At 31.8% G+C, this 27,292-nt stretch overlaps 2 protein-coding genes across 4 annotated transcripts; one reads left to right on the top strand and one right to left on the bottom strand.

The window, feature by feature from the left end:
* Positions 1–1,636: 1,636 nt before the first annotated feature.
* LOC123672273 (SIN3-HDAC complex-associated factor) lies at positions 1,637–24,429 on the bottom strand. Of its 3 annotated transcripts, none has more exons than XM_045606319.1 (6): positions 24,307–24,429; positions 13,926–14,039; positions 13,389–13,542; positions 4,318–4,488; positions 2,267–2,451; positions 1,637–2,107 (listed from the first exon to the last, which is right to left on the bottom strand). In XM_045606319.1, the coding sequence occupies exons 2-6, from the start codon at positions 13,997–13,999 to the stop codon at positions 1,801–1,803; spliced, it is 891 nt and encodes a 296-aa protein (XP_045462275.1). In that variant the 5' UTR covers positions 14,000–14,039; positions 24,307–24,429; the 3' UTR covers positions 1,637–1,800. The 3 variants fall into 3 exon arrangements, with proteins under 3 accessions (XP_045462275.1, XP_045462276.1, XP_045462277.1); XM_045606320.1 differs by having other exon boundaries at positions 24,218–24,332; XM_045606321.1 differs by lacking the exon at positions 24,307–24,429 and adding an exon at positions 15,094–15,114.
* Positions 24,430–24,771: 342 nt separating this feature from the next.
* On the top strand, positions 24,772–25,787 carry LOC123672275 (ras-related protein Rab-21). The gene is made up of 3 exons (XM_045606322.1): positions 24,772–25,105; positions 25,161–25,447; positions 25,500–25,787. Exons 1-3 carry the CDS (start codon positions 24,968–24,970, stop codon positions 25,723–25,725), a joined length of 651 nt encoding a protein of 216 aa, XP_045462278.1. The 5' UTR covers positions 24,772–24,967; the 3' UTR covers positions 25,726–25,787.
* Positions 25,788–27,292: the final 1,505 nt, after the last annotated feature.

Here is a 27,292-nt window from a genome sequence, read left to right as displayed (position 1 = left end):
TTTACGAGATTCAAAAAAACATAAATAATCTCTAAAGATATTTTCGTAAATTAATCGTTATTATCAAACTATTTCCTTCAGTTCATGAGTCAGATCACTTTTTCTCCAACTGTAATTTCCTTCAGGCCTTTCCTTCTTCATTTTGAATCAACACATAACTTAGATTCAACTTAAACTAACCATAGTCCATTATGTAAATAGATGTAGGCAAAAGTTTTGAGTAAGACATGATATTAGATTGACTTTAGATTATTGGAAATATTTTGCCACCAAATATTGCATCACTTCTGCATAGTATCCAGTTAATTTGGATCAAATGATCGCAAAGAAGTGATAAATCTTCGAACTTACTCATTTGGACCCAATCAACGAATGTTGCGAAAATCCATCATCAAAATCAGAGATGGTAGTATATATGAATAATAGTATTTGTGCTTTTCGAAAATAGTTCCACAGCTCTATAGTTCTCAAAAAAAAAAATTTCAATTCAATAGGATCTAACATAAATGCAATAGTACTTGGGAACAATTATTTAACTTTAACCATTTGTACTGTTGGCAAGAGAAAATTATTTATGCCTTGCTTTTTAAATTTTAGAGTCAATAAAAAAAAAATAAAAACATTTCCTAATGGTAGAAGTGAAATATAATCACAGAAAGAAACATAAAATGAAACATGAAAATAAGGGATAGTAATCAGACAGAAATTATTGCACGGTAAGAGACGTTTCAACATTCAACCCCCTTGTAATTGAATATGAAATAAGCTATTTGAAACGTGCTATATACCAGTTCTGTTACCCAACTCAAGTTCTTATTGGTCTTACATGGATTTAGGTTATTAGAATGATTATTTATAATAATTTGAATTATTTTTAATGTTATAGAGTTTTTGAAAAAGTAAAGTAGATTATTTTTGCCACTGCTCCAAAATTATTTTAAGAGTGAAGAACTACAAATTATTATTGACATTGATATAAAACTGTTTTCAGAGGGAAGTACTTCAAATTATTGTTTATATTATATTTACTAATGTTATAATTTTTTTTTTTTTAAGGTTTATTGGATGTTTGTTTTCAATTTTCACAATTGATATTCAATGTCTATTTCTCCTTACAAATTGCACATTTGTAAAATTTATTCAATCAAATTCATAAAAATTAGTCAATCTTTTTAATGTTGTACAGTTTACTGGTATACAGCCACTTTCAAAATGTGAAATTATTAACTACTGTTCCGTTGAAAGCAGGATCATTTAAATTTAATTAAATTAGTTAATCATCATTAATCATTAATTATTTCAATCAAATTTAAAACTTATGAAGTATATCTACATATTCACACTTGAACATATAGAACCTTGGATAGGTTTGAAGACTCCGAGTATATTGCCATCGAATTTTCAGGAGTAACAGCAGTCCAATCAATTAAACATGTTTCACTACTACCATAAAAATAAAGATATGACTAGGGGAATTTGCAAGGATAATATAAATTTCTGAATATTGCGATATATTCCTTGCAAATTCCGGAATTCAATTCAAAATATAATTCAAAATGATATATTACTATAGATAAATATATGCACAATAAATAAGTACGAAAAGATCTCATTGATTCAAAATAAAAGATCAGACTAAGAAAAAAGTGATAATACAATTTTTTATTAGTCCAGATCGGCTTTCTTGCTGCAAGAAAGGCATAAATCTTTCACAAACGTAACAATATTAATTTAATTAGACATATCATGTATCAATTATTAATAAATTAAAAACAATCTAACCTTAAAAGAGAGCGTACATTAATTATGATTTACTATTGGCCTACTCAATTGCTCTATACTAACTTGTTTGGTGTTGAACCCAGAGTTTTGGTTTTCTGGATTCAGTCCTGGGTTCGATGATTCATCGTAACCTGAATCTGAACTGTTGTCACTGAAAGACTTTGAAGGCGTGACTATACTACTAGGGGAATCTTGATTGTCGATTTTCACTGCTTTATGTTGTTTGCTGTTCTTAAGCATAGCTTTGCATGGTCTCAAAAATCTCGGATCAGAGAGGATTTCTCCGCACCTTCCACGATATATTGTACCACAACAGATTATTTCCCTTTAAAAAAAAAAAAAAAGAGAATTGTTAACACTGATTAATAGAATTTGGTTCAAGTATTGTGGATTTTCAGTTCATTTTGAATATTATGATGAAAGAATCTCAACATAGCATATGCATTATGAATTAAAAGATAAAAACCATATGGTTTGAAATTACCTTGTCCAATAGCTGAAATCGATGAAATCGCTAATTTCAGGCAAACTTTCACGTTTCTTCGCCAGAGCCTTGTGTCTTCGACTCTTGCCCTCGTGAGGATTCGCAATGTCCTCACAGTCGCTTCCACCTGGGCTGTTTGTTCGGCTTGAACCGCCGCTGTGGACATCCTCCGACAAAAAATCCACCTGTTAACACAACAAGAAAAAATATGTACCAAGAGTGATCCTCGGAAACTTGATTTTTTTTAAACGGATAGCACAGGGAAGGTGATGGAGAAAGTAGGATTGTTGTCCTCGAATTGGAATGCCACTTCATTCATTAGCAATGTAACAGAGGACAGTGCAACTTTGCAGAGCTGTGCCGAGAATCAAGCACTATATTTGAAAAGAGTTGGAATAGTGGACGCTATTATTAAGAGTGTACACTACCTTTCTCACTAGGTTCTTCGCGGCAGATTCATTTTAATTTTTTGCGGAAAGCGCTTGATTTATTCTTTCAATTTCTGAAGAAAACCTCTGTATGAAAGTTTAGAATAAACTCATTGATATTTTCCACAAAAAAGTTCATATCAAATAAGAATAAATGACAATTGGCTGAAAGAAGTGTTTTAGAAAAATTGGTGATTTCATGATAATGAATAAATTTTGAAATTCAGCATTGTAATAATTATAATACGATTTGAAAACCTTTCAGTTGGCAAGATGATATAAAACAAAAATTGTAATTTTTTCTGTGAAAAAAATCAGTGATTTTATTCGAAATTACTACATGAATAATTCTTCCAAAAATCGAAGGAATCGATCAGAACAAGTTCAAAATGCACTGAGGCCTAATGAGAAAGGTAGTGTACCCTCAAGCACTTTCAGAAAGTAATCGGAGTTGGCGAGCGCTAAATGCTTCTCGATAAAACCATCTTTTCGCGAAATTGTGATAAATTAAAAGATTCTTTAAATTACTCCTAAAAAATTATTTGTTATTTTACACTATTGTTTATTTTTTTTCCTCCAAAGATTTCAAACGTTTATTATTGAAAATCAGTCGTCCACAGTTAGTACGCTATTTTCGCTTTTGAAACAACATTATTATCTTAAGCGCAATGTAGACCGTATATATGAGGTTGAAATTCTTACAAATCACGGAACCATTTATATCCTAAACCGAATACACCCATATCAAATTTTATCACAATCCTACAAGCAAGGTCCCGAGAATATCGCGTTGGCGCGCATGCTTAACGCGCAATCCTCATCTGGAAAAAGCAGAAATTCCAACTAACCATCAACGGCCCAAACAGAATACTCATACGAAATTTCATCAAAATCGGATAAGAATTATTAAAGTTAGGGCTGTTAAAAAATTTGCGGAAACGCAGTCAGACCAAAGTTTTTTAGGAAATTGTCTGAAGTGCATATTGCGAGTGTAATTTATGAAATCGGAGAACCAAAATTGATCGCAGGGCTTCCTAGACGCGATAGCAATTGCGACAATTGAACGAATTTTTTTCGTCATGAATATGTACAAGAATTGGAGGTACAATGAAAAATGAGAGATTCCCTGGATAATTTTAAGAAAAAAGTCCTATAAACATGGGCCCGCAAACGCTTTGTTTTCGAGATACAGTCCTACTTTTTTGTGAAGATTATACCAGTTTATCGAATCTTTATTAATCTTCGCTACAGATTGAGTAAATAAGGACCAAAACATATAATTAATTTATTCTTCAAAGCCTACTGACTGGATTTTTATAATAATTAGGATTTTCCCGAGGATTACTAGAGAATTGTTTGAATTTTTGGATCGAAATCGGAAGCAGATACGACAAATCTACAAGTAATCAAAAAGTGTAGTACTGGACCAAACTTGACAAAAACTTGGAAAAATCAAACTGTAACACCCTGTATATCGAAAACAAAACGTTTGCGTGCCCACGTATATAGGACTTTTTTTTTCTTAAAATGATCCGAGGAATCTGTCATCTTCCTTTGACCCTCCAATTTAGGAGCATCCTGTATATTAAATATTTTGGAATAACAAAACAAAATAGGTCTTACCTCCGCCATTTCGCCGTCGTCGCTCTTGTCCGACAAGGCCGGGCTGTATTCTCTCTCGTAACGATGCTTCTTCTTCTTGATTTTCTCCACGTTGTTTTCCATGGCTTTTTTTATTTTGCTCTTGAATTTCGTCATTGATTTCATCCCCGGTCCGGCCCTGGCGTCCACAACCTGTTTCGGATACCACAATTGCATTTTAGTTCGAATGTTCATTTTCAGACGACGAAAACGGTTTTCTTAGGTTTTTGATATATGTTTGACAATTATTCGCCCTGGGCACTTGGATCTGTGGAATTTAAATGTTCAGTCGATGGACCTAATGATAACGAACTAATTGGCTATTTCAATGAGAATTTCACTAAAATATGATGTATTGGAGTTGAATGAGACGACTAGCGTTTAGTAACTAAGTATAGGCTGAATTTCTTGTATGCTAAAATCTACATTCGAGTAAAATATTAATAATAACTCAAAATGCTACCATTAATTTCTTCCAAGAGAAAAGCGTCAGAAACGATCTAAGAGAAAGGAATGGACTAACCGACGAAAAGCTCGAGATCAAAATAAATTCTGTCCGGTCATTTGCACGATAACTATCGGTAGGAATGCGCTGGACTTGATACTTTCTGCTTAGGGTTTGGGGTCTAAATAATAGCTCGGGTACCTCATGGGTAATATCCGGAAATCATCAAATAATTCTCAATAATTAAAAGAAAAATACCCATCCGATCAAATAAAAATGTCAAAATCAGTCACAAAATGTTGAAACGAATATACTGCGAAATGTTGAGAAAATCGTATTATTGGAAGACTTATTTGTAGAATTTTGATATTTCAGAACCTGTCCATTAGATTTCACTGATATTTTGTGTGTTCATAGATGAAATGGGTTATCTGTAATTCGGCTAAGTAGCATTTACATGGGAAAAAATGAGTTAGAACCAAATAGGGGAGAGTGGAACAAGTGAGCCATACGAGTCAAGTGCGTCTTCCTTGACCGGCAATATATCCAGCAAAAATGAATACAGTTCGCGAGTGAATCAATTACCTTGTGGTGTCAATGAAGAACTTTATGAAAAAATAGTGAAACTTAAGTAGATATGGAGATTTATTGAGATACAAATTTTGTCTCGATATAGGAGGACAAAAAAATAAAGTCAACCTCCAACAATATCAGATGAAGAAAAAAAACAATATAACGAAACAAATTGAGACAATTTTTATGAAGAATGAATAATGTGTATTGATAGAGCGAATAGTAGAAACACTTGCCCCTCATCGTGGGGCAAGTGAGGCATTTGAAGTTTTTTTTTCAGAAATTCTCACCTAAGAATTATAATTTTGTGTATTGAATAAGTATCTAAAGTTATGTCTCAATCAACAAACATTGTTTCATTCGCATTTTCGAGGATACCTTGCTAAATTTTAAAGTGTATCAGTTGCCCCACCCACCCCTAATATATTTGAAAGAAAAAAGAACTAGTACTTTTCGGTAAAAAATATAGTATTTGGAATTATACTAGCAATAAATTTTTTCAATTTCATGATTGTGTTATTTCAACTTTCCAAGAATAATTATTTATAATACAAATGCAGAAGGTATTGATATTCTACCATGAGTTCAGAATTCAAAAACGAGTTTTTGAAATAATGAGTGTAAGGGAAAGCCTTTTACACGAGTATTATACATTCATTCATTCAATTCATTATTATTTTCTCTAATTTACTGAATTTTTATTGAAATTAATGGATTATTTCCATAAATATCGTTGTAAAGTGATTTTTGCTTTGAAAAATGTTGGCTACATGGTAAGACAGAACGATCGGATTTTCCCCAGAATTAGAAAAATTTATTCACAAATTTTGTTTTCTTGATTTTTTTCCTTCAAAGCTGATCCTGTTAAATCGTCTGAACGGATTTTTTTTAAAACATCTTATGATTTGCCGGTCATTCCATTTGAAAAAACGAACTTTCAATCATTTTACTACTATGTCTCGTTGAAGTCTGTGATTTTGAACAACCCTGTATGTTAGGGTCGTAAATGATACGCGCAGTATTGGTAATCTATAGCCGAAATTTCAGCTTTCTAGAATTCTAAGTACCGAGATGATGAATGTTTAATCAAAGCTATATTTTGCACAAAAACAAGTAAATAAATTACTCGAAAACCGCTAGAGACCCAGAGACAAAAAAGTGTATACAATAGACTACGGCAAATCGAAAAAGTGTTAATAAACCCGGTGTCTTAGTACTTTTTGATATAAGCGGTAGCACCGCTATTTTAGGTCGATAAAGCATTGATTTCCACTAAAAAAAAAATTTTTTAAATAAAATCGTACCTTCCGTTCTCTGTGAAACTTTAGGGTAAATCTACCGTGGCCCGACCTGTATAGTTATTTCATTTTGAATGAAGCTCCTTTCATCAATATCCCTATATTTTGATCATGTATTCGAAAGAAAAAATATGATACAACGGTAGAAAATATTATTTTAAATAAAATCGTACCTTGCGCTCTCCCTACAATTCTAGATTATCATCGACCGTGACCCACCCTGTATAGTTATTTCATTTTGAATATAGTTCCTACCATTAACAGTATCCCTAAATTTTGATCATGTAGTCGAAAAAAATTATAACAGTAGAAAATTCAAGTGCACTCCTAAAACTAAGGTTTTAAAAATTCTGAAAAAATCAATTTACGTTTTGGAATGATTAGGATAAAAAAATCGGGTTCTATACAGCATTGATCTTCGGGATCATAAACGAATTTTCTAAGAAGAAAATTAAGGAATTAAAAAAAATCATCTTCTAGCAAAGATGGCTACACATAACCAAGAAATTGAACGCGTGTATTGCGACAACAATAATAAATAAAATATTCTTCAACGACCGTTGCCCACCCTGGATAGTGATTTCATTTTGAATATAGCTGCTACTATTAACGATATACCTAGATTTTGATATATAACAGTAGGAAATTTTATTGCACTCCTTAAACTATGGCGAATGAAAATTTCGAGGAAGTCGATTTACGTATTGGGATGTATAGATAATCGGTTGCTATACAGCATTGATCCTCGAGAACATAATACACGAATTTTGTAAAGAGAAAATTAAGGAATTAAAAAAAATAATCTCGCAAAGATGGCTACACATAACCAAGAAATTGAACACGTGTATTGCGACAACAATAATAAATAAGATATTCTTCAACACACAAAATCTCAAGTTTTATAGTTTAGTAGTTTCTGATAATAATATTTCGATTTTGGAACAGATGACCTCGGATTCGAATGTCATCGCTAGATATTCATTATGATTTTTCAGTATCGACATGTTTTTTTTTTAACACGTGGTGAAATTTTTGGAGATACGGGGACATAACTGAGGATAGTGTCAAATTTGCAGGTTTTTTTTTAGCAATGACCAGACCATCAGGAAGATTCACTCTGCTACAAAATTAGAACACTATATAAATAAGGAAAATAACGAGGAAATTTAATTTAATTTTATTATTTAAATTTTTTGAAACATCATAATTTCAAAAATTGCACAAGAGTTATCTTGCACCCTGTATAGAATTAGAACTAGCTAATCTAATACATACAAGAAATTCAGGTAAGCTAAAAAAAAATTGAAACAAACAACTTACTCTACACTTGTTGGTGTTTGCTCGTTATTTTTAGTTACTTCAACTTGTCTTTTAGTACAACTGATTTTAGTTTAAAGTTTAATTTTAAGGCAGTGCTGCCAACCCACTGAGCTCAAATAAAGGTAGATAGAGGTTCGAAATTTAGGTAGATGTTGCCAAATTTAGGTAGATTATTTTTTCCTTTATTTTTAGGAGTTTTGAAAGAACTGAGTCCATAGTATTATACTTTATTAATGAAAAATATTGATGAATCAATAAAAAAATATAAGAATTTACATAATAAAAAAAATTTAAAAACAATAAAATTTAAAGTAAGAAATATATTTATGTAATAATTTAAAATTACTTTACCACTTGAACTAGTTGAACACGAAAGAATAAATAGTCTTTCAAATATTTCATTTCAACAGATGTGGGTAATTTGCAAGAAAACGCTTGTTGTCCAAAAACTTTTATTATTTTAACACCCAAAAGGGTCTTTTATTGCTTCCCGACGGCAGCCTTCGATGCATTCAGACGGTCTCATCTCATTCCTTTCGACGATCTTACTTTATTCTGTTTTTTTTAAGCATAAGGATCGATTCAATTAATCTGCGAGCAATACGAACCTATCTATTATTCCTACGTACATGCAACCATATTTACCATCGCTATTTTTCTATCAAGCAAGTGCGTATTGAGGCGCAGCCATCGTTATTTATTAGTTTATTACCCATTTCGGTCCTTTCTTTGCATCTGTATGTTTCTGAAACTCTGCCGCTGATCTCCGCAGATCTTTGTATCCAATGGCGTGCGTAAAAATTACGATGTGAGAGCTTTAATAAGGAATAGTTTTTTTCATAGTCACGTTACTGTTACTGGTAAAACGGTTTGTCGTTGATCTAAAACCGTAAAGTTCGCGAGGAGCTGAATTAAGGTATATCGAGCTCAAAAAAGGTAGATAGGTAGATTAGTTCGAATTTAGGTAGATCTACCTAAATTTAGGTAGGGTTGGCAGCACTGTTTTAAGGTAGAGTAGAGACGCAGGTATGAGGTGGATGCAGTTGCAGTTGCGCATAGAATGATATAAACAATATTTGAAGTGTTCTTTGTTGTAGGCCTCAACAATATTTTGAATTTACCCAGGTGGAATTTCAGAAAATGGATACTTCAGAGAATTATTTTACTTTTAGCGAATTCAAATTGACAGATGACAATTTCAACGTCAAAAGTTAAATATTTGTTGTTAGGTTGGCTATTTTATTAACAACAGTTTTTGATAAATTGCATTCACTACAGATCCGACCCAAAGAAATTTGGATAAGGGTCAAAATCACCTGAAAATCAACTTTGAATGACATTGTATGATATATCGTTGAATTCAGCGTTAAAAGTTATTTCGAAAAGTGTCATAAAATATACAGGTCCGTATTGAAAAAAATGAGGTTGAGGGTGGCCCAGAGAGCACGGAACGTTGGATACGAAATCTGATTACGTCAAATTGAGAACGATTTATTGTCGAATAAAAAATTCCTGTAACATTTTTTGATAATATTCAAAATAAAGTGATAAAAAAAGAAAAATCAAAATGACAGAATTTACTTTTCTTATGATATCTCAATAACCGGCCCTGATAATCTTGATTTGTTTGAACTGCTTGATAATGCTTCTATGCATGCAACTTTTTCTCCTTTGACCGACCTTCTAACTCTTATGGTTTAAAAGTTACCAATACAATCCCATTGAAAAAGTGGCCACCCTGTATATATAATTTCAAATCCCTAAAGTTACCGTATTTAGTATAAGGACACCGTTATAAGGAGTACTCAATTTCCTGTCTAATTTTGGAGAACAAATTATTCTACAATATTATTCCTGAGGATCATCAATGGAATGTGGCATTTCATAAGCAGAGCTGCTACTGTTTAGGTTGAATAGTGGTAGTGGATGAAAGTTGAATTGATTCTGTCTTTAATTTTTTGAGTTTAAGGGAAAAATTGTTTCGCCATAGTAATATTTCAGTAGTATATCATTGGGAATAATAAATGAGTATAAATCGATGATGGATGTACTTAAAAAAGGATTTTCAATATGTAAATAATGAAGTTATCCTATTCCATAATATTCAGTAAGATTTAACTATGTTTCAAACTTCATAATCCAATCCCAAATAGTAATAAATCAATTTGATAAATATTAATTTTATCAATTTGATATGAATTTCCATCAAGTACTGAATCTATTAAATCTAGTTATACAACAACTAAAAATCTCCTATTTTTCAACAAATGCTTGATACAAAATTCAATGATTCAGTCAATGTAGGGGATAAGGAAAAGGTGAATTTATTACACAATACACAATTTTTGAAAAGGATCTTACCATCACATTATCGAATTATAAAATGAGAATTATGTGTATATTCGAATGAATAAATTGCTGAACTAATTAATGAAATATTCATAACGAGGAAACTAACTTATCTAGAAGGTTTGAAAAATAAACTTCAGTGAGTTCTAATTACAGACAGATATACTGAAATATTGGCTTAATTTGAGATCATGACTAAAATCAAACCTTCAAAAGGATATCATCCAGGATGGAATTTCTGCATTTAAGCCTTTTTGGTTAATTCCCTTCCACATTCATTGGCAACTAAAATGAAAACCATAAATGAATTTTCAAAAATATTCTGTTGTGAGCATATCAACATCCTAACATAAAAATGTCATCTGTTATGAACAAACTAACTGAAGGATAATAATCAGTAAGTTCGGGATATGGGGTAGTGATTACACATTATTGAATATCATAGTAACTTTGTAGGAGTTCACCGATCATAGTGAGTTTAGGACAGATTTACAGGTTGAAGATTGAAAGTGAGCAATAGAATATGAGTTAATAGTAAAAGAAATCAAATTAACAAGAACAAATGTGGTTTCGCCAAAATTTTGCTGTATCAGAGCATAAGTATACAAAATAATTTCAAAATGACAACAATTCCCCTTTACAATCTACCGAAATCAACTATAGAAAAGAATTTTACTTCCTCTCTCTCAAGGAATTTTTCAAAACTTGCCCATTGTATTAGGTATAAAGACAGTTGCTTCGATTGTATTATATCATACTAAAAATTTTACAGTCTAATTGACAATTTCAAAAATATATTAATTCTTCAAACTACTTCTGAAAATATTACTGATAGCTCATTAGGAATGACGTTTAAAAAAACTTATCAAAATGTTTTTGTAGTACATAAAAGTCTCCAAAGAAATAATTTTCAAAGAGAAAGAAACAAATATCTGATGATCGCTTTCTCTTTTGTTGATAATTTTGAATTAAAGCTGAAAATAGAGGTCACTGATGTGAATAGGCCTATAAAATGATTTTTGTCTTGAATATTAATTAAAAAAATTAAATAAACTGTGTTATGTACTCAACACTTGATAAAATAAAGTTCCATTATAAAAATCCATTCAACTTAATTTTTTAACAATCCTGGCAATAGTTGATAGAATATATGTTCTGAAACCTCTGTCTTGACTGAAGACACTAAAGATTTTTTGAATGATCGACCAAAAGAATTTTCGCTTCTTGATGTTATTCTTTTCTGACCCCTAGTCAGTGCTAATCTCCAAATTTTTATAAATTCAAGAAAATTTCGCTACTTAGTTAAAAACTTATTTTGCTTTTTTTTTAACTTGTTGCAATGGATATCTATACTAATGTAGATTTGTCATGAACAGTGTTCAATTTCGTCAAATAATTTCACATGAATTTTAAAAATGTGAATAGACTTCTCAAATATCTAGTTACAATCGACAATCTAAAAGCCTAAAAGATATTTCGATAATATTTGGATTATTTGCTGTATTAGGTGTATTAGGTGTATTATTAAGGAAATAGCCTTAAAAGAAAATACATTGACCAATTCCCGATTCTTTTTTTTTTTCAATATAAATGGTCTTTATAGTCATAAAGACTTTTTTAGTAATATTTAACTCATCTTATAGTATGAAATACTTTGTGAATCAAGATATCTCTTGATGTTAATAAGTTTTAATTGATGTGATTCATTGTAAAACATTATCATGAGCAAGTCGAAGGATAGTACTGTATGTATTTTATTACCTATACCTAAATCTGATAATTGAAATTCAATTGGAGAATTTTATTATAATTTAACCGATAATAAATAAATAACAGAACACAACATTATCGAAATCAGATATAATTCCACAGATCCTTCATAATTTCTGAAAAAACAACAATTACGTGTTATATGATTGGCAATAATGTTTTATTTTTAACAGTTAGCATTGAATAAGTTGAATATAGTCGGTGAAGAGGAAGATAATCTGAACAGGAGTTCATCATTAAATTGAAAACGTTACAATATTAAAATATGTGAATTCAGTATTTCTCAATGTTGAAGACCAAGACCATACTTACCGGATAATAGAATTCATTTCCTTCATATGAAAACCTTGAGGTTTGTTCTTATTTTATTGTAATATTTATGTTCGGAAATTGTCCAACTTTAATCGAACTTTCTCAAAGGAATTCCTTCAATTTAGAATATTTTTATTAGTTGAAAAGTTCGTTCTTTAATGTGTTCAATACATGAACAGGAAAGCCCCAGCATCAATGAAAATTGTCACTGGAAACATGTTTCTCTAAAAACAACAAGGTATTCACAGTAAAAGGAAACCTTTAAGTAGGAAAAGGATTTGCACGGTTTACTAAAGTAATTTTGAAGTGAATGATTAAAATGGAAAAACGGAACTTTGTCTTGATTATGTCACTTTTTAATATAAAATATGAATTTTTGAATTATAGTTACCAATGAATATCAAATTACCTAAACCCACCAATTAATATAAAATTAGTGTTATTCGTAAAATTTCTCTGTTCATTGGGTATATAACAATTGTTTAGCAAAATCTTAGCTTTGTCAGATTTTATAATGCATCAGGTGATATTAAAGATTGAATTAAGATTTGCCGAATGAATATGGTGATATATATAACTCTTTAAAAAGGGGGGTGTGTAAAGTGAACTCATCAGGAGTTTGGGGAAATCCAGTGTCAAGTTCCAATTTACAACAGAGAAACCTCTTATATGATTTCCGTAGTTTTAGACAAAAAACCGATTAGACAATGGCTAGAAAGCTCTGAATTTTTTTAACGGTCATAGCACTGCACTAGAATTTAGTTATTAAAATATGACGAAGCTACTACATAGTTCAATTATAGTTGGTTATGTACTCAATAAACAAAAGAAATTGAGAAAAACATCCAATCAAGTAAAAACCGGTTCAGTTGAATTGGTTATTTTACATTTTGTATGTAAAAAAGAATTTCTAATTAACGTCATTACTGCCAACCACAACTACGTGTTTAAGTAAAATTTTAGATTTTTTTTTTTTTTTAACTCACGTGTCTCCAATTTCTCTCCGTGCCTTCAGGTAACTTCTTCCATCGTTTAACCAGCAAAACACAAGCGTTGCATATTTCACCTTGTCTGGGGGTCGACAATTTGAAACATTCCAAGAAATCCTCTTCATACTTTTTGCTATCGGTAAACCTTGAACTACAAAAACAAAAATGTCAATATGAACCAAAATCATAATAAATTTGGGTATGAAAAGTTACAGTTACAGTATAACTATGCACGATGGAAGCTTCTAGTAAATAATTTTATACTATTCTTTCAACGTCAACTAGCAAATATTCTGATTACTGAAATTACGAATTTCTTAAATTAAATTGTTTTGAATGTGTAAGATTTTGTATTTATCCTCCTAATTTAAATGGGTAGTATTCTTTAGAAACGGAAGTTAACAAGCTATGATCTCCTAACCTTATAGACTAAATTGAATGCAACATGACAGAAACCTTGAAGTTTTTAAGTGACACCAAAATTCAATGAAAACAACATCAATATAAGGTATACGAAGAAGTGATTATATTTACCTGCTAGATTTCGCTTTACAAATGCAACAACCAGTAGTCGAGCGATAAACCTTAGGTCTATGAAAGGAAAACATTTTAAGGCAGGGATTGTAGCTCTACAACTAGGTTTAAAATCTAAAAAAAAATAAAAAAAGCATTAGGCTTGTAAATGGAAACGGAACAGAATAAAGTGCAATTAATATCAACTATATTATATACATATAATATAATATTAACTATAATATATTGGCGATATGCAGTGGGCAAGTACTGAAGTACATTACAACGCTTACTTTCAAAAAAAATTTTTTTTTAGTAATTATATAGGGTGTCCCATAAAAAAATTCCACCTTAATATTTCGACTTGGTTTAGCCAAACATGATGTTGAGAGGCATGTTCATCGGACATACAAGAAATATCGGAACCACATTTAATTCCTTATCTTAGGACACTCCAAAACCCAACTTTCCAACAGGATAATGCCCTACCACATGTAACTAAAGTACTGTAGGACTACTTTGAGCATTATCGAATAAATTTGATGTCATGGCCACCACGAACTACGGATTTGTCCCCAATCGAACAAAACAATTTACCACAGACAGCTCAAATTCTGGTTGTGTATCACGTGTTTATGTCTGTGTGCATATCCTTGTAAGAATGTCAACTTCTCATAAGATTTAAACGAAATTTGGTAAAGGAATTCTGTTTGGGCAATAAATGGTCCTAGTGGATACAAAAAATACTAATAACAGCGTGCGCGTTGGGCATGCGCAAAAGTGAATTACTCGGGATCTTCATATCTCGAGTTCAACTTCCGATTTTGAAGAAAGTTTGTATGGATATTCACAATGGGATATTAATGGTTTCACGGGAATTTCAGCAGGAGCTGAAAAATCAAATATACGTCGTAAATTAGAAGTTCCTTAAGATGATATTGTTACAAGACAGAAAAAGGAGCATAGTGCCACACCCATTGGTAGTGTATTTTCATTCGAGTTGTAAGCAGTGTATTTCGTCATTATTTTAAGAACTCAGAAATGTTTACTCGCATCATTTCAGTTACTATCAGAAAGATTAAATCAAAACAAATTAGTTATTTACGAGCTCCTTTTGAAGTAAATATAGCAATCAGTTCATACTTCTTGAGACTAAATTAGATTCTGATAAATTATAATCATACCTTACCTGATCACTGATTATACAAAGATTCGTCACAATCGAATAATATGTCCTCCAAAATCATATCGAAGAGAAACAAATTGATAATAGCAATAAACGCATAGGATTCTCGCGCGATGTCAACAAACACATAAAATGGTTGAGTTCCCAAAGATTCCTGACCTTCACAACATTGAGGTGCATCCCTTTCTCACGATAAGAGGTTATAAGTTGATTCCTTATCGGAAATAATAAACAGTTCCGATAATCGGTAAAGAGTTTTTTTTTTAAATCAATATATTTTCCGACGAACAGAGATATATATTAATATATTCTCCGCGTTGTTCGCTAATAATTCCTTTTTCTGAATGGTCACAATTCACAATAGTAAGTTTGAAAAAAATACCAGGCTTTGGTAAATGAAATGCAATACTGTCCAATACTGTGTTTTAATTATTTGACATTTCTTATGTCCTTTGTGTTCAGTAGATATACATTCAGATTTGGGTTTATATCCTTAGTTTATTTTTCTTTTTTTTTCTTCCTGCTGTTGAGAATAATCTGGGGGATATGTGGTTTCAACTAGACGGTGTCACATGCCGCATAGCTACCTCAAAATTGATTCATTGAAAAAAAAATTGGAGATGATATTATCTCAGAAATGGCCAATTACTTATTCTTCATAACACATTATGATTTTTTTTCTTTGATAATATGTCAAGTCACAAATTTATGCTGAGCAATTCAAAATCAATATTAAACTTACGTACTATTTATTGTAGAAATACAGCCAAATTGTCTCACTTATTGATTTATTTGATTTTTTTTTTTGATTTTCGATTTGCATCTTCGCTATTGGAAAACCATTAAGTTTTAATATTAGTTAAATTTCAAGAAACAACTTGTGCATTTTAAAATAAAAATAACAACCTATACGGGGTGATTAGACTTTCATGGAAAACTAATCATAATTTTTTGCTGAAAATATGCATGTTGGGGTTTGAAACAATGATCTTTCTCCATAAAATATTTTCAGATCTCTACAACTTCCTGTTATACCTTATACCGGAAACAGACCTTATTTTAAATAGCAAGTCCAGTGGGCCAAGTGGCATCAATAGATTAGCTGGGGGGAGGGGTTACCCTATACCTATAAGAGTTATTGAGGAAGAACTTGAAATGGGGAAAACCCGCAATTTTTAACTGAGTGAAATTAGTCTGTGATTTCCGGAAAAAAACTGAAAAAAGCTAAAATTCGATGTTGCCATAACTAAATTTGACATTACATGAGTTGTGATTAATTATTCGTTGGGACTGTTACCAAATCCATAAACCAATAAAATTCTCAATTACAGATAATTGACTAAAATACCACATTTAGTTATGGGAACATCGAATCTTATTTTCTTTCTGTGTTTTCCGGAAGTCACAGACAACTCCACACATAAATTGCGGGGTTTCCTCATTCAAGTTCTTCTTCAATAACTCTTTAAGAGTTCATTTTAGATGTAAGGTTTGCTTGAGTAAACCCCCCCTTTTATACGTAGAATTGACTGAAAAATAAAAATACGGGTTCTAATTTGGAAATATTGAGTTTTGATATGAGATTTGAGGTATCCAAGTTATTTGATTTGAGTTATCCAAGTTCATGATCTTTTGATAACAACCCTGTTTATTTGTAGTCCAAACCGCAAACAGTATTTGCAAAATCAAAAAAGAAAAAGGTTTTTTCGAAAAAAAAATATTCTGCAAAAATATTCAAAAAAATGTGAGCCCCCGTCGCTACCATTTTTTTCATGAAAATCCCATTAACTCATGAACTGTTGATAGTTTTTACCCAAAATATGACATATTGCTGAAATTGTCATGAAAAAGCTATCTAATGATGCAAAAATATACTGGGTGTGCCATTTGAAATATGGAAGTAATAGCTAATCTGTTCTCGGTATAACCGGAAATTGTAGAGATCTGAAAATATTTTAGGGAGAAGGATCATTGCCTCAAACTCCTACATGTAAACGTTCAGCACAAAATTATGATTAGTTTTCCATGAACGTCTACTAGGTCATCTCAGTGAATCATCCTGTATTAGGATATTATACAAATTCTTCAAAAATTGTTTTCTTTTGAATTTTCATCAAAGAAGCAAAATTGCTCAGATTTCTTTTGAATTTAGCAAATAGTATTTATTAAGGTCAGTTTACAATCAAAGTAGGAATACGAAGACGTAGATTCCCATGCTTATTACATTGTTATTCACTGTTTGTTATTTTTGTATTGCACCGCAAACACTGATACAAAACGAAAACATCTATGTGTGGAATCAGTGGATAAAAACAAATAACAATGATATTGCACAAGAGATATTGTTTCAAACTCGAGAGCGATATCGGTTCAAGAGCACTAGTTGCTGCAGAATGGGCGACAAATGTTACAAGGAAACATAAAAAAATATATTCTACAGGGTGATTCGTTAATATGTCCAATATCTGAATTGTAGATTCTATACCTCAAAATACCATGATTTTTCCCATCATGCTTTATACAAATAACGCTGGTTTCCGATATACCGGGTGTTCAATGTTTAAATATGGATTTTGATTTTCACAATAATTTTTTACGTTGTTACAATTTCTATTTGAAAATCGACAATTTTGACGTTTTTGGGCATGAGGATTTCCCCTCTATTAGCAATCCAAATTAGAATTTTGCATTGGTAATAAAAGGACTTATCACTTTTTTGGAACTAATTCCTTTAGGAAACAAAAAAGCATATAAAATAACAAATGCTTGGAGAGTTATGTTTTTCTGATTACGATATACGCCCTTAATATTTATAGGCACCAAGCCATGAGAGAAAAACATTCTGCATTCAAATTGATCTAATTCGGATGAAATTGATCTTTTTATTGAAACTGATCAGAAAAGGTCGAAAGGCGAATTACAATTTCAACATTCAGAAGGTGTATTTGTCAAAACACGATAGGATTTTGGCATTTCAACTGATAATAAACGTGATGCGAGTTTTTCGAAAATAAAATATTTCGAAGTCCATTAGAATAATAATAATAACAATGTGCTCTTCGTATTTTCGGGATCAATTGAAACAAAAGTACAGACGAACAAAGGGCTTTGACACTGGTATTCGTATTAATAACTTTTCGACTATTCGAGAAGTTCAATGTCCGAGGCCACTTCGGTGTCTACCTGTTGGCCAACGGTATTTTGGTAAGTAGCATTTAAGTGATGACAAAAAAGGGTTCAAGACACCGGAACAATATTTTTTTTATTATTACTCAAATTACTGCGCGATTGTTTAACTTAAAGTAAGCCGGACTTTCCGAATTATGATAGGACAATTCCCCGTAGGGGATAGGTAGAAAACTGAAAAATAATTGAGGTTTGTTCAACAAAAAATTTTCGTAATACCATTAGTATTGAAGAAAAAAAAATGTTTACACATTTTCACGATTTTGGCGAAACTGTTTTGGAAGCTGATACATCCAATTAATTTGTCGTTAATATCTGACTCTCATAGAAGGCGCTAGTTTCACGGTTCATACCAAGTACATAGTATAGAACATAACTTTTTTGAGGTTATATTATTAATTAAAATTTCAAGTGAACTTTAACTGCATTCAATTTTACACCAAAAAGATACTCTCAGTGAAACTCGATGTACAATGTACCGTTTTCGGTAATAACTGATGCTGGTATAAAGTTATTATTTGTGAAGGGAGAGTGCAATGAAAAGAAAAACTTGAGAAAATCAAATTTTGTCATCCCGTATCTCGAAAATAAAGCGTTTGCGGGACCATTTTATAGGATTTTTTTTCAAAGTGACCGAGGATCTGTTATTTTCGTTTGTACCTCCAATCTAGGAAAAACCAATAGTAAATTGAAAACTGATGTCTTCACAAATAAATTGGAATTTGAATGAAACAGTTTTCGATGCGAATAACTAAGTTCAGTTCTTTGATAAGTGCAGTATTGGAATTTTGTGACAAAAATGATATAAAAAACCGAAAAAACGGGTAAGTATGTACCGACGAATGCAAAAATCACAAATGGCAAAACAAGAAGCGACGCCGACAAAGCGGATAGATAAAGAAAAATAATAAACCCAGTACCTCCCCATTTCTACGCCCTTGTTCTGTACTAGTACTTGTACTCCATTTCGGATAAAATCGATTTTTTTCAAGAATACGCTCTATTAGTGATGATGTCACACGCCGCCATTTTAGTTCTCCTGTCGGTGTTCGGAATCCAAACAAACAAACTGTTATTCAAATTAGTACGTTGTCGTTGAAGAAATTGGCTTATTTTGATAAATAAGGTTATTTAAGTAACGATTTTACTATTAATTGATAGACAGAAAGCACGAGATTAATGCCAGTAAGTTCGAACTTGAAGTTCAACTAATAAACACTGCTTTTTACAAAATCTGGGGAATGATACATGATTCAAACTTACTGGTATTAACCTCGTTACTTCTGTCTAGCAATTAATACTGAAATCGTTCCTCAAATACTCTTATTTATGAAAATAAGCCAATTCCTTCAACGACACCGTACTAATTTGAATGACAATTTATTTGTTTGGATTCCGAACACTGACAGGAGAACCAAAAATGGCGGTGTGTGACGTCACACTAATAGAGCGTATACCCCAAATTTTTAAAAATAAATGAAGCGTCTTCGTGCTACGTCGCTACGACCTCCATACTGCAGGGAAATTTCGTACTTCTGGTATCTTAAGGCATCTTGGCATCTAAACGTTTCACTAAAATCTGCATAGTAATCCAACAAGTTACGGATTAGCGCTAATCACGCATTCGCTCAATTCTTGTCCGATCAAGTTGTTACTTGAAGGAACGCCCTCGTATTCCACCTTGAAATTGAAAATATCCAACACTAACCTATCCTCGCGACGCGACACCCGTAAGCAGTTCTATTTATAGAGAAAACAGTCTACTTAGGGTTATGATTTCAAGTTCTCATTCATTCCATGTCGAACAACCAGACAGATCCTGAACCATCCGACTATCCGAGTAACTGGTCAAGAGCTTATCATTTTAGAGATTCTCTTGCAATAGTAGATTATGTATCGGGTGTCCCAAATTTGTCGTCTAGTGAGGGGATTCAGAATTAGAGGTGTTTGGGACACCTGTGCCTATATAAAAAAACAGTAGACAAATTTTGATGACCCACAATATACTATTTTCTACCGAAATAATAAAGGTGCAATAAGTGGGGAAAGTCCAACTTTTTTCGAGAGTGTGGAAAACGAGCGAGAAAATGACTTTTCCTACAACTGCTATGAAAAGTAGCGTATTCTTCATAGCTTACTCAATTTCAAAACTATGTATTGCTCATACTGTGGGAAATATTATTTCTCACGGCACTTTGCCTACACCCCGCTTGGTAGACCAATGAAATTGGGTTTTTGAGTCGTTTCTATGGAAACGAAATAAATTAGCACATACTGTCAACGAAGGCCATTTTGATTTGAATCAAGTCCATTATTTGAATTATTGAAATTTGTGCAGTTGTAGGAAAAGTATAGTGTGCAACATGTGGAGAAAGTTCTTTTCTCGCCTTTCAGGCTCGTGCCACAAACTTCCACACTCGCGAGAAAAGTTGGACTTTCCCCACTTGTTGCACAATATACTATTCTCCACATGTTGCACACTACACTTATCCTACAACTGCACAAATTTCAATAATTCAAGTAATGGACTTGATTCAAATCAAAATGGCCTTCGTTGACAGTATGTGCTAATTTATTGCGTTTCCATAGAAACGACTCAAAAACCCAATTTCATTGGTCTACCAAGGGAGGTGTGGGCAAAGTGCCGTGAGAAATAATATTTCTCACAGTATGAGTAATACATAGTTTTGAAATTGAGAAAGCTATGAAGAATACGCTACTTTTCATAGCAGTTGTAGGAAAAAGTAATTTTTCTGGGCCGGGAAAGTGCGTTGCGTGGCGACGGATCAGAATAGAGTATTTTGTGGTATAAATTTGTTCCCAGAAAGGATTTCAGAAATGAAAAGTTGTCCCAAAAACGATCTCAAAAATCACGTAGTACTCTTATCACAGAAACGGTGTAGAAGCGATCCTCAAACCCGTTGTTCTACTTGAAGACAAGTCGCCGGTATGCAAGTGCAAGTCTAAATTTAGCCCCACTCATCTTTTGTGCACCCGGCGACGGGATTTGGAACTCGGTGGCAATCGACGCGATCCGAGGTGATGCTAATTGAATTTGTCGCTGAAAACGATTCGACTCGACCACGAATTACGAGGACAGGCTTCTACAAGATTCAGCGCGTAATAATCTTTAAAAAAAAACAGAATATTATTCAATAAGAAGGAGAAATATCACTTTTCATGGCGAGCTGTGCTTACCTACCGGAAGTAGTGAGGCGGGCAATTGAAGGCGAGCTTTGAAAAGTCACTTCCCCTCCGAATGAAATATGTTATTTTTTCAAACGTTTTGAAATTGATAATAATCTAGAGTTCCTACTTTAAATAAGATTTATGTTATCTAAGATGCATAGAAAACCTGGTGTGTCTACTTAAACCTGTAAAACTTTCAGACAAAACGGGAGATTTTTCAGATTCATACCTATTTCATTTCGAGAGATCGCGTCTGTTTCAGATGGCGCATACATCGTTTGACATTTCTCTCGATTTTATATTCTATGCTCGTGACTATCTTCTATACTCTGTCATTAGATTCCATTCTTTTCATTAAAATTTCGATAGAAACTGAATTGTTATTTATTGTGAAAGTTTGCAGTGTCTAAAATTAGTATATCATTCTTAAACGACACCAGGCAGATAGCAAGAATTCGAAAATTTCTGAAGAGCGCCATCTTACAGAACTCTGGTTAAGCAGAACACCAAAACAACAGGTGGATATCTCTAAAAGACTGAAACACAATCGAATCAGTACACACACCAGGTTTTCTATGCATCTTAATAGACATGAAGTATAATAGTTGATTGTTATTATAGCTAGCAACAATTCTCCCTACGGCTGACGGAAAAGTATGTAATTCATCGTTGGCATAGCAACACTTTTCCCAACGGCCGGCGGAGGAAAAGTAGAACTTTTCAATGATCTTGTCAGAGTTATTTAAATTATGGTTAAAGCCGAACTCTTACAAAAAATTGGGTTAGTTACACCTTTTTCAACTAAAAAACGGCTGGATCGATTTTCTTGATGATTTTTTCTCTGTTGGATTTATTTGTTTTTTTTAGAAAAAATAATACGCCAGCATATTTATCTATAATCAAATCATTGCTACAATTCGTATTAGATTTAGAACAAAAAGGTCTTTGCGCTTCTTCTCTAGGATACACCATTCCTCAATGCAAAATTGAAAATCGTTTGATATAAAAAATACTCGAGTATAGCAATCGAAAAATTAATTTTATTACATCAAAAAGCTCTTCAAATTACAAGAATTGTTGGAAGGCCATTAGTGTTACATTCTTTTATACTTTCAGCCTATGGTGAAGCTATTACAAGTATTTGTAGACACACAGACTGAAAGACAGACTCGAAAATCGTTAACAATGGTCTAAAATACATTTTGTTCGTCTATATTGATCACCAAGCTACCTTTACTCTCGGTACAATCGCAAACGATATTCCAAGTTAACAACAACCTCAGCTCAAGGTGGAACCCGCTAATGAGGTTCAATTGTAGGGTTCTGCCTGCAGTTGCAGTGTCACTTTAGCGTACGCGACAGATTTCGTTGGTATCAACGTGCTAACAGCGACAGACCAGCCGAAATTCTTATTTCCAAGCGCACCCGCTCTTTGGGGTGAATAACCTCGAGGATCCACGCGCGCGACACACACATACCCGATCGATGGCACGTATACCATCCACCATAAGCGCGCGAAAGATAGCGCCACCATTACAATACACAAGAACCCTTTGGAACCCAATTGGACAATAGAATTAACACCAATTTATATTTTTCAGTTAAATTTCATTCTCTGGTTGCATTCAGCCTCACCAAAGACTAAAAAAATTATAGAATATAGAACAATATACATGCTGGCAATTCTATGAATTCAACTATTGGTATAAAATAACAAGATTCTAAATGTAACCGAGAGGTTGGCAACCACATCAAAGAATAATAATTCATCCCTGAGGTCATTTTTTACAGTAATGAAAAATTCAAAGGTCTTGATAAATTAGTACACAAATGCATTAATTCTTATTACAAATGAATTATTGTCAAAGTGTTTCTCGAAAATATCACAGAATCAAAATTCTTCAATCTGATTCAGAAAAATATCATAGAATAATACAGGACCTAAGTAGCAAATCTAATTAGAAATTTTACGTCAATTAATAGTACAAGAAACGTTATAAAAGTTCGGATACCTACATCTTAAATAATAACAATGATTTATTCATCCGAAATAATCATTTATATCATCATTACGATATCAAGTTCAATCAAATGAAAATTACGAAAAATATGGAAAGTGACCTAGGAGATAAAATGTACATAGCTACTTGAAATACTCAATATACAAATTAGACATTATCATAAGATATGAAAATTTGTTGCTCGGGAAGCAACAAGCAAATTTTGAAACGGTAGGAATTAATTTATTTGGGTATTTGAAAGGGACTCATCAACAGTTACCGAACAGACTAACTTTCTATTTCAACGAAAAATATGTCAAGATCACAGGAGAATTTTGGACAAGGTTGAATGGGAAGACATTTATGTAGAAAAAATTATTACTATAAACGAAATTATAAATGAAAACTTTTTTTAATTTTGAATTTTTGGAGATGCACGTTTAATAGAAGAGAAAGCCAGAGCCTACGTGATGATAATATCTGCGAGCTGTTGCTCTGAAATTGGGTGCAAACTGCAAGAGCATGCCGACAAGAAAAATATTTGACAGTAAGTAAAGGAATATCCTTTGTATTATATAAATATCTTCGACTTGGACCAAAACATTTCTCGAAAGAAATGACCTGATTGCAATGTTCTTTAGAAGTTTCGCCACTAAACGCTTTCATGCCGAGAGACGCCAATGAAAAGTCCATTATTATAAATGATTTGCTAAGTTTTTTAGTGTGACAGTAAGTAAAATGAATATAAATACCTTTCAGCGATCAATTACAGTAAAAACCAACAATTAGTCGGCTATAATTCAATAATATATCGAAAAATAAAATAAGCGAATACACTCACCAACACAACACAGGTGACGGCTAAAATCACAGATGATTACTGCGCATATGTTACTGCGCTGATGTCGAAACAAGTTACTCTTTGTAAATAAATGTTGGTGCATATTACAAGATTCATAGTACAAAACTATTAGAAATTAAAAAAACCTTTAAAATATGATAAATATTCTATATGCAAGTAGTAATTTTTATACTAAGTCAACTAACTAAAAGTTCAAGAAGCTTTGTTTTGACTTTATTATGTTAAAGATCTGTTGAAAAACACTTCCGGTTGAGTATTCAAATTTTAAATGAACATTTTTAGCCGTGTTGTTTTTAGTAGAAAAAATTACAAACTCAGACTGCTACTGGACAAAAAATCATATTAGAGATTTAAATGAATAAAGAATGAAATACGAAAATTTTTAGTTTTCACTTTCAAGTGGAAGCAATGAAAACATTAATTGTTTTGACAAATCTTGACAGTGACATTTCATTAATCATGAATCTTAAATGTCATACCATACATCCCAAGAAAAATAATTTTTAAATTATAAAATTTATATACACTCATTATCCAGTGTAATATGAACTAATTTGAGTATATTCTCAACTTTTGTTTGAGATCAGTGAACAATTTGTAATGATCAATCTAATTATCGCAAACAGAATCTAATAAGAAAATGAATAATTCAACTAATTCAGTTAGTTATTTAAATTTCAAAGTTGTCCTTTTAGGAGAAGGATGCGTTGGAAAAACTAGCTTAGTTCTTAGATATGTTGAAGATAAATTCAATAATAATCATATAAGTACAATTCAAGTGAGTATAAATTATTGTTTATACTCTTATGTATTTAATGTTCTGAAATTTATAGGCATCATTTCTCAACAAGAAACTGAATATTGATGGAAAGAGAGTAAATTTAGCAATATGGGATACAGCTGGTCAAGAGAAATTTCATGCACTTGGTCCCATATATTATCGTTCATCAAATGGAGCCGTTTTAGTTTACGATATTACAGATGAAGATTCTTTCCAGAAAGTGAAATGTTGGGTCAAGGAACTGAGGAAAATGTTGGGCACCGATATTTGTCTGATCATAGTAGGAAATAAGACTGATTTAGAAAAAGATAGACATGTTAATTTTGAAGAAGCGAAAACGTAAGTAAAATATTTTTTTTAACTACTTAAAATGCCTTTTGCTAATTTTCAGGTATGCTGCTAATGTTGGGGCTGAGTATTTCGAAACATCTGCCAAACTTAATCAGGGAGTAGAAGATATGTTTTTTACATTGACTGAAAAAATGATGGAAGCTCATCAGCAAAAAATGTCTAAGACAACATCCCTCAACAGACAAAATTCTCAGAGAAATAATATATTAGTGGTAGAAGATGATCAAGTAGAGCAAACTCAGAAAAATTGCTGTGGGAGTTCCTAAGCCTGATGCAATATTTATTATATTACCATCATTATGAAATATATTTGGAAATTTTAAGATAATTTTAATACACTATTGGTTTCTATCGTTCATTTATATCGATATCTCCATACATTTTTTTAATTTTAAAATCATAAATGGCCTTATGTCATCGTATTTCTGCATTTCAATAATCTTAAATAATATTAATGAATTAACCCTATTCAATAATATCTGCTGGATTATTATAATAACTCATTTGAGCTTATAGATTTCGTTTTTCCTTTTCGGATGAAAATTCCTCATGTTAGTACTTGAAATGAGTTTTAAATTATGTTATGTAAAATAATAAATAAAATCTATTACTTTTATTTGAAAAGTTGAAGATAAATAAATGGTACAAGAGCAAATCTTGCAATTATGTAAATAGATTATTTCGAATTGTATTCAAGACTTAATTTTGTCTAAAATAATTGGTAACAAAGTTAATTTTTACGTTTTGTAAATAAAGCAACATTGATATTTATATGGAATTTATTTGTGATGTTATTGTTCTTTAGCCTATTAAATTTTTTTGGTTGAATGATTTTTTTTATTGCCACCATCAGATTCTAAAATTATAATAGTTAATTCATATGGATTGAATTTTTCACTCAATGACTCTGAAATATGTATATTAAAATGTTTGTACTGATGAAGATATGTATAGCTTTCAATATATATTAAGTCTTAGTGAATTATCTCTAGCACATTCTGAAATTTGAATCTATATATCCGATTTTGCTTGAATTCTGCGTTTATATGAAGTTCATTGATAAAGTGTGTCATTCCCAAATTTGATTGCATTTCTGTCTATGTGTTTGCAAATCCTTGTAACAGCCATAATTTCTATAATTTTCATCCAATTTCAATGAAATTTGGAATGGATATCTAATTTGGGAAGTCAGTGATCCCTAAGGAATTTCAGCCTTTCTAGCTTGACATGAATATTGGAATTAGGTCGTAATAAATTGAACACTTGAATATAAGATGTACAAACGTGACATTCCCAAAACCTTTAGGAATTCCAGATCTTTTGAATGTACAAAGGAGAAGGATACATAGTGCCAAGTCCATTGGCAGAATATTTTATTTCTTATATTCTCTAAATCACATTAATAGTTGATGAATAATAAAATGAAGATTTCGGACACTTAATGGGTAGAAAAATTTACCCTTTCATTCCGCTGCAAAACTGATAAAATTTGCTATATGGCAATGGACCGTGGGACAAATTTTAATCTCCATAACTCACTTTCAAATTGAGCAGTAATTTTCATAATTCTCAAATCAATTTATTGAAACAGCCTTCAGGATAAAAATCTGACTTTTTTCCTAACAGCAATCTATGCCAAATCAAGTTGATACTGACTGATTTAAAATATATTCATTTCACACATAAAAAGAGTAAATTGAATCAGTGCAAAAAAAATTTTCAGAAATACTTCAATTTAATTGCAATATAAGTGAACATACAAGAAAATATAAAAGTACAAATTAAAGTATGAAAAAGAATATTTAAAGTATTCGAGACAAAACAAAACACATC

Source organism: Harmonia axyridis, chromosome 2, assembly GCF_914767665.1.
Source record: "Harmonia axyridis chromosome 2, icHarAxyr1.1, whole genome shotgun sequence".
In the NCBI taxonomy this organism is placed as follows: domain Eukaryota; kingdom Metazoa; phylum Arthropoda; class Insecta; order Coleoptera; family Coccinellidae; genus Harmonia; species Harmonia axyridis.
Note: the sequence above shows the minus strand (reverse complement) of the source record. Positions and strands in the feature narration are given on the sequence as shown.

What these genes read in the sequence shown, in the direction of transcription:
- LOC123672273 (XM_045606319.1), bottom strand. Translation starts at nt 13,999, where the DNA reads ATGTTTTCCTTTCATAGACCTAAGGTTTATCGCTCGACTACTGGTTGT. An exon ending in TGTAAAGCGAAATCTAGCAG is followed by an intron (nt 13,543 to 13,925) that starts GTAAATATAATC and finishes TTGTTTTTGTAG; the next exon opens with TTCAAGGTTTACCGATAGCA. An exon ending in ACGACGGCGAAATGGCGGAG is followed by an intron (nt 2,452 to 4,317) that starts GTAAGACCTATT and finishes TTGTGTTAACAG; the next exon opens with GTGGATTTTTTGTCGGAGGA.
- LOC123672275 (XM_045606322.1), top strand. Translation starts at nt 24,968, where the DNA reads ATGAATAATTCAACTAATTCAGTTAGTTATTTAAATTTCAAAGTTGTC. An exon ending in ATCATATAAGTACAATTCAA is followed by an intron (nt 25,106 to 25,160) that starts GTGAGTATAAAT and finishes TGAAATTTATAG; the next exon opens with GCATCATTTCTCAACAAGAA. An exon ending in AATTTTGAAGAAGCGAAAAC is followed by an intron (nt 25,448 to 25,499) that starts GTAAGTAAAATA and finishes GCTAATTTTCAG; the next exon opens with GTATGCTGCTAATGTTGGGG.